This window comes from Octopus sinensis, linkage group LG13 (assembly GCF_006345805.1).
Source record: "Octopus sinensis linkage group LG13, ASM634580v1, whole genome shotgun sequence".
NCBI classification, from domain to species: domain Eukaryota; kingdom Metazoa; phylum Mollusca; class Cephalopoda; order Octopoda; family Octopodidae; genus Octopus; species Octopus sinensis.
Window position 1 is genome coordinate 22247025 of NC_043009.1, and position 10817 is coordinate 22257841.

The following is a 10817-nucleotide window of genomic DNA, read 5'->3' on the forward strand; positions in this document are numbered from 1 at the left end:
TGTAAATGCTACAGTCAAAAACATTAGTTGCAATAATCCAATTTTCAAATACTAGAAATGATCAGTTAATGACGAAGTGAAAAACTTAAGCAATACATTGATAAAAACAAATGAACAGATTTGGCAGTTTTAGCAGATTCAGTGAAACAGTGTTGTTCACTATACATCTTTGTGGTTGTTGAATGTAATACTTTTTTCAAAGATCTGAATATTCGTGAATTTTGATTTGATTTATTTATTTCTGTCTCAATTCTATCACTGCATGTGTGTGTGTATGTGTAAAAATAAAATACAAAGTGGAGTTTAAAATGTTTTGGTAGCATCTTATTGATGCATTTTAAAATTACATCATAGAAACATTTTCAGGTAGAGTTTTAAACATGTATAACCAGGCAAGTTAGAAACTATGTCGACCCAACTCTGAGATCAGCTACTTCAATCAACAGAAGTTTGGTAGATAGGGCAATTAAGGATATGAAAACAGGGAAAGCCACCGGCCCATCAGGAATCACTGGACCAGGTGATGGTAGTCATAGCTCAATTAAGGAGAGAGTTAGTGTAGATAAAATTCAGTCTGGATTTGAGCCAGTCAGTTGCACAAAGGATGCTATATTCCTGGTTAGGCAACTACAAGAAAAAATCTGTTTAACATTTCAAAAGAATGGTTTACCACAGATTTCACAGCAATGTTTTCTCTCCTATGTGAACACGCTTGTGTTTAGTTAAGTTTTCATTCTGAGTGAATGATTTACCACAAAAATCACAGTGATATGGTTTCTCTCCTGTATGAATGCGAATATGCACAACTAAGTGGTCATTCCGAGAGAATGATTTACCACAGATATCACAACAATATGGCTTCTCTCCTGTATGAATGCGATAGTGTTTAGCTAAGCTATCATTGTGAGAGAATGATTTACCACAGATATCACAGTGATATGGCTTCTCTCCTGTATGAATGCGATTGTGCATATCTAAGTTATCTTTCTGAGAAAACGATTTACCACATGTGTCACAGTGATATGGCTTCTCTCCCGTATGAATGAGATTGTGCACAGCTAAGTGACCATTCTGAGTGAATGATTTACCACAGACATCGCAGGAATACGGTTTCTCTCCTGTATGAATATGATTGTGTTTAGCTAAGTTATCATTCTGAGAGAATGATTTACCACAAATATCACAGCGATATGGCTTCTCTCCTGTATGAATGCGATTGTGTTTAGCTAAGTGTTCATTCTGAGAGAACGATTTACCACAAATATCACAGTGATACGGTTTCTCTCCTGTATGAATGCGACTGTGCATAGCTAAGTTATCATTCTGAGAGAACGATTTACCACAGATATCACAGCAATATGGCTTCTCTCCTGTATGAATGCGTCTGTGCACAGCTAAGTGACCATTCTGTGAGAATGATTTACCACAGACATCACAGCAATATGGTTTCTCTCCTGTATGAATGCGACAGTGCTTAGCTAAGCTATCATTGTGAGAGAATGATTCACCACAGATATCACAGCGATATGGTTTCTCTCCTGTATGAATGCGATTGTGTTTAGCTAAACTGGTATGACAAGAAAATGATTTTTCACAGACATCACACTGAAATGGTTTTTCCCTTGTATGAATGCGCTTGTGTTTTGTTAGGTGATAACCAATATAGAATGATTTATCACAGATATCACACTGATATTGTTTCTCACTTGTATGAATAAGCTTGTGATCAATTAACTTTTGTTTCCGAGAGAATGATTTACCACAGGCATCACAGTGATATGGTTTTTCCCCTGTATGAATACGTCTGTGGTCAATTAAGTGCACATTCCGACGAAATGTTTTACCACAGATATCACAGTGATGTGGCTTTTCTCCTGTATGAATACGTTTGTGAGTTGTAAGGCTATATTTTTGAGAAAACGATTTATGACAAATATCACATTGGTGTGGGAATTTTCCAAAATCTTTCGACATTTTAACCTTTTAGTATTCAAATTACTCTGGTATTTGTAATTCTTTTTCATTCACGTTGTTTTGAATTAAGCCTGTGACTTTATCTCATAGGTTTGAAATTTCAACAATGTGATTATTTTTAGAGTGGCATTGTAGGGTAGATATGAGAGGTCAAATCCAGTTGGTTTGATTATGAAATAGTCAGAATATATGGGCCGGATATGGCTGGTTTAAACACAAAAGGGTTCAGAAAAAGAAAATCAATTTTCAGACTTTATCATATAATTAAGTTTTCCATATATATATATATATGTAGGAATATTTTTCTTATTTCTCTTTTTATAACTTGTTCATAACAACTATTTGGTCTGTTCCATCAACTGTGATCCTTGCTGATATCTGAAGGTGCAGAAAGCGTCTTTGTAATTTAATCCAAGCTTATTTCAAATGAAATTAATCTGCTACATATATTAAGCAGTGAATGTGAGAAATGTTGATGACAATCTCATAGAGAGGAAACGTTTCACTATAATTCATCGCCAATTTATATAAACATGGTTATACCTCTTCTGTATAACAGCTTCCTTTAGTCTATCAAAGAAGATGAATAATAAAGATGTCAGATATAAAAATTCCTTTTCTGCCAATATCATCAGTTATTCTGAAATAAAAGAGAAAGAATATAAGAAATCAAAGACTGCCAAAGTGAAAAGATTCAACAGCACATGCACATATGTACATACAATATATATATACAACGCATAGCCGATACATACAATATATACTCTCTTTGGTCACACTGCTTTTGCAGACTCCCATGATTCTCTGTCACCATCCAATTCCATTATTAAAAATTTGAATTGGGAGATCGAGTCATAGTGAATCTTTCATTGGCTGATTACAAAACCATTGCACAAAAGCCCATGTATGAAATGCTTTCTGCTTATCAAGGTATTTTGGCAATACTGTGTTGATAAAACTAGAAAATTCCAGTAGGTGTAGCTCCTTCTCATTTGTGCATCCTTCTTCACCCTGTTAGAATATATCTTTCTCTCTATGGTCATGACATCTTGAAGTTTTAATACAATTTCTTTACAGACTTGTGCTACAAACTAGGTTTTGAGCCCTTCTGAAACTAATTGGCATCAGAAGACAAAGTTCTTAATGAAGAATACAGCATCCTTTGAGTAGCTGTTTGCCTCTTTGTTTTTGCATTCTGTGTTTCTATGTTCTTTGGTCTGTTTTCACAGAGCTGGAGATACTGCTTCACCATCTCATATGCAGGTCATTTCAGTTTCCATTTAGCTTCAGTGTTCTTACATTTCATATGGCAATTGTGATGCTCCCTCATCAATATTCTTTCCTGTTAGGTCACATGTAGTACACAAACAAAACCACCCTGGTGGAAGATAACACTATCATTAGCAACCAAGGTCACAAGTGATTAGATATAGAGTTGTTGCTTGGCTTGTTTGTCATACAAAATCTTGGCTACGTAAACTGATACGTCTCCTGATTGAAAAACAGCTAATTTCTTTCAGCTATGTACCTTGTCCTGATAATGAACAAAGCACAGGTGTGGCAGGGTGGTTTTGTTTCTGTACTACTTGTGACCTGACAGGAAATATTTTTGACAAAGGGAACAGCACAATTGCCACATGAAATGTAAGAACACTGAAACTAAAATGACCTACATGGTGAAGCAGTGAAAACAGACCAAAGAACATAGAAACATAAACTGCAAAAACAAAGATAGATAGATTTAAAAATGGATAAAGACTCCCTTCAGACATGCATGATCATGGGATTGCACCTACAAAGTTCCCATCCTAGGCACAAATCTGGGAAAAGTTGTTCATACCAGCCTCCCCTCTCCATACCACCGATGTTTATCCAAGGGAGAGACAAAGGTCGATACAACTTGGCACCAGTGATGTTGCAACTCATTTCTACAGCTGGATGAACTGGAACATCGTGAAATAAAGTGTCTTGCTCAAGAACATGTGTGTGTGTATTTGCGACTATGTTTGTCCCACATTACTGGTTGACAACTGGTGTTGATGTGTTTACGTTCCTGCCACCTAGCAGTTCAGCAAAAGAGATTGATAGCAGGCTTTAAAAGAGAAAATAACTAGCGAGGTCGATTTGACTGTAATTCCTTAAGGTAGTGTCCGAGTATTACTGCACTCTGAATAACTCTATCAAGGAAAAGATGATGCTGTGAAAATTTGTCTGAGAACTTCTCTTGCCTTGGCTACTGATTTCATTGTAGAAATCATTGCTCTATTGGTGCAATGTTAGCCCAACATGATTTCGCCTTTCAGCTGAAGGTGTTTGTAACAATAGTGAGAGATTTAGAATATGGACAAGAACCAGATATACCTGTGAAATTATGCCAGTCAAAGGCCAATGTGTAAGCCATCAGCTGTACATACTCACTTGCTATGCCTCTATATAGTCCTATATACACACACCTATCTACATACACGTATTACCTCTGCATAAAGACTGTTAAATAAACACATACTTTCGAACATGCTTATATACATACATGCATACAAACGTGTTGCTGTTTACCTTATTCGCTCAATTATTGTTTAAAGGTCTTATGACTGATTTCAAACTCTGCGGTAGGGAATTGTAGTTTAAAGGTTCGAAAATAAATTTGCCCTTACCTCCAATTGCAATCAGGGACCGCGATCAAATGACTCAGTTGTTACGACGTCTTGACTCACCTGATTTCCACACCCTGGATCCTCTTCACACTACTTCCTGAAGAACGATGTAAAAAGAGGCGAACTTGACATCATCAAGTCTCTTCCGGTCCTCCTACGCAGTCTCTCATCTTCACTTCCGCTAAGTTACCCTTCCACTAAAGGAACAGAATTGAGACGAAGCTTGGCCTGTTTAGATGACAGAGAAAGTTGCGCTTTGTTCTTTTGTTTCCGTCGATATTTAGATGTAGGTAATAATTGTTTCCAGTTTAGGTACAAACACAGCAATTTTAGTGGCTGAGGCCAGACATACTTTATTTTATCATTCTCGGATAGATGAAAGGCGAAGCTGACCGCAGAGAGATGAAGAACGAGATTTACTGCAAGGCTTTTCCCGGTACTATTTAAGAAGAGTGGTCCCGGTACGCGCACTCACGCTTCCGCGCTAGCTAGTCGTGACTAGTCGATCCTTACTTTGTTTTAAAAAATTATTTATTTTGTGTTTTATTTACTTTGCTAGGTAGTCGTTGTAGGATCGACTCTTCTTAAATAATACCGCTTTTCCCTCGATTCTGAGGGAGAATGGGGTTGGTTGTGTATTCAAATGTAACAATGTCCCAATATACCGTGGAAATAAATGTCAGAAGGCATGTTTTGTTTTTTAAAGCCTAGTAATTCATTTGGGATTGCTGACAAGTGTTGGTCAAAGTGAGCGTAGATATGTAGGGATCAGAGGGAAGGCATGATAACAGGAATTTCTTTATTTGGCCCCACGACCACAATACAGAGGGGGACACAACATCACACTGGGGAAATAAAACAAAACGAATGAGAATGAAATGTTATATAAATGAAAAAATGAAATGGCTTCATGGGCCCCCATTCCAAGGCATGATAACAGATAGATAAGACGTTTGCAGTGTTGAGGCTGTAAGAATAAAGAACAAGCCGAAGCCAGTGGTACTATGGCGTGTTTTCACAAAGGCGAGAGAGAGCATCTGTCATTGCATTCTGTGCATCAGAGATATGAAGAATATCATTGGTAAAATGCTAAACAAAATCTAGGTGACGAGTTTCCCGATGCAAGTATTTGACAAGTTTCGCACAAAGTGCGAAAGTGACTGGATGATGGTCAGTATAGATCGTAACATGATGTCCTTCGAGTAAATGCCGGAGACATTTGATTGTTAGGTACATGGCCAATAGTTCACGGCCAAACATGCTATAGCAGGTCTAGGTAGGTTCGAGCTGCCGGGAGAAAAAGCAGGATTGCAAGTATATTCCATGATTTTCTCAGCAGAAAATGTTGATTTGCCGAAATGGTTTCCGTCATTGGCACCAAAATGGCCTGAACATTAAGTTGCAGTCTGGAGGAAAAGCGTTGTTTGATCATTACACAATCTGCTGGTGCATTTTCGGCTAGTTCCTTCATTTGTCTCAATAGCTGTGAAGGCATATGATCAGCAAGGTGTTCATCGTTCACTTATGTGCGAAACTTCTGCTCTGCACATAGAGAAGTCCGTCACAAATTCTCTGTCTTAACACTGTAATAAGTGGAATCTGATGGTGGGTCGGTACAGTTCGGGCAAGGTTGTCAAGGCATGGTTATGAGACCTCCCCCATGTGTCCGAGGTGCGGGTGCGCCAGTGAAACGGTCGCGCACGCCGTCGTACACTGTGTGGAGCTGAGGGAGTTGATGGCCTATGCCGAACAGCTGATGTCGGATGCAGAAAGAGTACAGCTCTCGACTGAGTCCATGATAAAGATTGTACCACCTTCCTCTTTCACCAAAGAAAAGAAGGCAGTATTTCTCTGCGTAGTAAGAACACGGTAGGGAAGACGCGAATGAAAGGGATTGCGACAGGCCAATTCATCCCCGGACGCGGGCTGGTGAATTATTTCGCCGCCCATCTTTCCAGCAAGATCCGTCTGGAGAGGAGGAGCCTGTCGCAAAGAGTATTGGGGAAAAGATGGACGGAAGTAGTAAGAAAGATGAGAATGCAAGGAGTCGTGCTTGCACAGTCGGTCCAGGCATAAAGGGACGGAAATAATTACCAAAAAAGGAAGTCAACAGGTCGGGTTAGCCTTCTATATATCCTTTTATAGGAAATATAGAAAATCTGATAGTGTGTCGGTAACAAGATGCTTATCTTCTGACCTTAAAGAAGCCTATTGGCAGTCATTCAGCAGAAGTCCCGCGACGCCATAACCTTCAGCGAAGAAATATTGACGTTTCACACCAGACTCCGTACCACCGGCTTCTGCTTGTTCGTTTCTCATATCGTCACCACTGCAAACGTCTTATCTATCAGTGCAATTGTCTGTTTTCATGCCTTCCCTCTGATTCCTACACATCTACGCTCACTTTGATCAACACTTGTCAGCAATCCAAAACAAATTACTATGCTTTAAAAACAAAACTTACCTTCTGACATTTATGCATACATTTATTTCCACGGTATATTGGGACACCGTTACATTCGAACACACGACAACCAACCCTATTACATTAAGAATCAGTAATGTTAATAGCTTACCACTAAATTTGGTGAACACGAAACTTGTACAGTCACCGGAAGTAGCTTGCACGGACACCGTAAATACATCTGCCATCACCAGAGAAAACAAAGCGACTTGCCTGACCTTTCATTGGACAAAAGCTACCTACCTGCCATTGGACACTGGCTAAACATCACTGCTGATATTTTTGTATAAATAGACATCATAAATCGCTGTAAAGGTAGTTGGCTTTTTGCTTTGTTAAAATCTACGTAAGTCTTTGTCGGTCTGTTTCTTGAATATTGTTGTATGAATTTGTGTTGAACTTTGTGTTGAACTTTTGTTAAAAAAATGTTTTGTTAAAAAGTGTTATTTTGAAATGTTACTGGTTTTGAACCAGAAAAACATTGGTATTCCCCTCCGTAAGGAGTGGAAAGTGCTGTGCGTTGTAGCACAACAAAACACAAAAAAAAAAACACAATTCTTTAAAAAATGAACAAAGAAAACATTTTTTCATCTGAAAAAATGTCTGGAAAAAAAGTCTGACGAAGGTTCGCCTTCAAAAGAAACTGTAGTAGGTTAGCCTACACCAAAAATACGTCTGGAATAGATGCAACCAAATTGAAAGTTGCTGAAGGTTCACCTTCTGATAAAGCTGTAATAACAGCTAAAGTTGCTGAAGGTTCGCCTTCTGATGAAGCTGCAATAACAGCTAAAGTTGCTGAAGGTTCGCCTTCTGATGAAGCTGTAATAACAGCTAAAGTTGCTGAAGGTTCGCCTTCTGATGAAGCTGTAATAACAGCTAAAGTTGCTGAAGGTTCGCCTTCTGATGAAGCTGTAATAACAGCTAAAGTTGCTGAAGGTTCGCCTTCTGATGAAGCTGTAATAACAGCTGAAGTTGCTGAAGGTTCGCCTTCTGATGAAGCCGTAATAACAGCTAAAGTTGCTGAAGGTTCGCCTTCTGATGAAGCTGTCATAACAGCTAAAGTTGCTGAAGGTTCGCCTTCTGATGAAGCTGTAATAACAGCTAAAGTTGCTGAAGGTTCGCCTTCTGATAAAGCTGTCATAACAGCTAAAGTTGCTGAAGGTTCGCCTTCTGATGAAGCTGTAATAACAGCTAAAGTTGCTGAAGGTTCGCCTTCTGATGAAGCTGTAATAACAGCTAAAGTTGCTGAAGGTTCGCCTTCTGATGAAGCTGTAATAACAGCTAAAGTTGCTGAAGGTTCGCCTTCTGATGAAGCTGTAATAACAGCTAAAGTTGCTGAAGGTTCGCCTTCTGATGAAGCTGTAATAACAGCTAAAGTTGCTGAAGGTTCGCCTTCTGATGAAGCTGTAATAACAGCTAAAGTTGCTGAAGGTTCGCCTTCTGATGAAGCTGTGAAAGCAGCCAAAGTGATTGAAGGTTCGCCTTCCAAAGGAAAAAAAAAAGTGATGAGACTATAACATACAATTTCGCAGCCGCGGCAGGAAGGAAAATGGAAGAAATTAAGATGGAAGAGATAGACTACGAGAGTTATAAAACCATGTTCACAAGGGAGGGGAACAATGTAAAAGCAGCCCTCCCACAAGTAATTAGAGAGGAAACTCTAAAAAGAATTATAATTTACAAGTCATATATAATAAAAGAAAAAAAGATCGAGAAGGTGTCAAAGGAACAAGCGGAGAAGTGCCTTCAACCAGTATGGAACGACGTGGACTCTGTGACGTAGGGGAAGAAGTACTCCACTATAGAGGTGTACTTTAGAGACGAGGAAATGGCAAAAAAGCATTCCTTAACCCCAATCAAAACGAGCGAGATAATTCTTCTACCCTCCTATTTGGGGCGAAGATCATCAAAAATAAGGATCGAAGACATACCCCCAGAAATTGAGGTGAAGTAGCTGCTTCCAGCCTTATTAATGGGGCTGGAGAGAAAAATAAGAGTGGTAAATATCTCAAAGATAAAAAAAGAAAATTGGAGAGGCCAGACACTACATATAATAATACAGGCAGCCCCAGAAACGCTGGAGGAGGTCCCAGAGAGCATCCAATTCGGCGAGGAAATTAACTTGCGCGCGGTGGTGGAGGGGCGAAAGCCTCGATGCTACGAATGTGGCGAAAAGGGACACATCCGTATGGAATGCCCCACCCGCAAGAAAAAAGAAGGGCAGAAGAAGTGGAGAAGAAGAGTAAAGAGATGGAGGAAGAAAAACCAAAGGAAGATGAAAATGCCTTCACGTTGGTGAGGCAAAAGAAAACATCTAAGAGAAAAAACGTTAACAAACCCACCCATCCCATGTACAAATAAAAAGAAATCAAACACACAGGGGGGGAAATCTACCCCACCCAACCACGGTTCCCCACAAAAAGATGTCGAACTGGAAGCAAGGGCGCCTCCTAAATTACATCAGGTCACGAGATTTAGATGTTGTTGTTGCTACAGAAACCCGGTTAAAGGGGCCAAGAGATCTGCTCCTGCTGTTCGACGGTTACGAGAGAATTATCTCTCCGAACCCGTCGGCCGGCGGAAGCGGGGTGTTGGTCCTGGGTAAAAAGAACCGGGTTTCTGAGAAAAAGTTGATTTTTTCAGATCCAGAAGGTAGGCTGGTCGTCGTTGATTTGACGTTCAGTAGTCGTAAGACAATCAGGCTGGTTGCGGTTTACGCACCCAACCAAAAGGGGCAAAGTGATTATTTTCGGAACCTTGAGAAGTTTCTGAGTACATCGCACCCTTTAGTAATTTTAGTAGACTTCAACACAGTCTGCAATGCGCGGGTAGACTGCGAAGGCTCGCGTACAGATAGGAAAGGTAATGCTTGCTTCCAGGATCTACTAAGACGTTTTGAGCTGGTAGATCCCTATAGACTGGAACATCCGAACGCTCCATTGTGGACATGGTCAAGCAGCGACGGATCGTCCAAGTCATGCATAGACAGGATACTAATTAGAAAGGTAGATAGCTCCACATGGTCAGCTACAGTGACCACAAGATGGTCACCTTTAGGCTAGACATAGATAAGATAAATAGAGGTCCTGGTTACTGGAAACTTAATACGTTCCTCTTGGCGATTAAGGAGTACAGTGATAGGATTAGGTTAATGATTCAGAGGGCCATGACCGGATCCATTATTAACAACAAATGGTGGTATGCCCTCAAGCGAGCCATCAGATACGAGTCTATTAGGTATAGTATAGATCTTGTAGCTAGAGAGGCTAGAAAGGAATCAACACTAGTTAAGGACTTAGAGGAAGCAATGCGAACTGGCACTGCGGCTCAGGTGAAGGTCAAGAGACTGGTTTTAAACCAGCACCTCGAAGCTAAACACATGGGTTGCATTGTCAGGGCTAGACAACGTGCAATGGGGAGCGAAAGAATCAAGGCCGCAGGATGGGCCCGAGTGGTGGAAGCCCAACGTGGCAACGATGCTACAATTCGATCTCTGACGAACCAACAGGGTAAGTTGATAGACGAGCCCAAGGAGATGTGTCAAGCTTTTCAGAACCACTTCGCCCAGCTCTTTGGGGGGAGCGGCGGACCGGATAGGAAGAGGGACCTAACGGACCTCCTCGACGGGCTGCCGCGCCTCTCGAGGCGGGACGCGAAGTGTAGTGAGGAGCTGATCACACCTGAGGAGGTAATAGAGGCCATGGCTGACTGCGGTGCGGGTAAGG

The 10817-nt window shown here is 40.5% G+C and overlaps 2 protein-coding genes across 2 annotated transcripts; one reads left to right on the forward strand and one right to left on the reverse strand.

Annotated features, from left to right (window-relative positions):
* Window positions 1-302: 302 nt before the first annotated feature.
* Window positions 303-2321, reverse strand: LOC115218439 (zinc finger protein 135-like). The gene has a single exon (XM_029788256.2). It carries the CDS (start codon window positions 1972-1974, stop codon window positions 679-681), a length of 1296 nt encoding a protein of 431 aa, XP_029644116.1. The 5' UTR covers window positions 1975-2321; the 3' UTR covers window positions 303-678.
* A 1926-nt stretch (window positions 2322-4247) lies between these two features.
* Window positions 4248-8609, forward strand: LOC115218599 (ribosome-binding protein 1-like). The gene is made up of 2 exons (XM_029788496.1): window positions 4248-4366; window positions 7718-8609. The coding sequence occupies exons 1-2, from the start codon at window positions 4248-4250 to the stop codon at window positions 8607-8609; spliced, it is 1011 nt and encodes a 336-aa protein (XP_029644356.1).
* The last annotated feature ends 2208 nt before the right edge of the window (window positions 8610-10817 follow it).

Bases quoted from the DNA above. Each gene is read 5' to 3' on its own strand.
- LOC115218439 (XM_029788256.2), bottom strand. From the start codon at position 1,974: ATGTCGAAAGATTTTGGAAAATTCCCACACCAATGTGATATTTGTCAT.
- LOC115218599 (XM_029788496.1), top strand. From the start codon at position 4,248: ATGTTAGCCCAACATGATTTCGCCTTTCAGCTGAAGGTGTTTGTAACA. The intron at 4,367-7,717 runs GTAAGCCATCAG...AGTCTGACGAAG, and splicing joins TGCCAGTCAAAGGCCAATGT to GTTCGCCTTCAAAAGAAACT.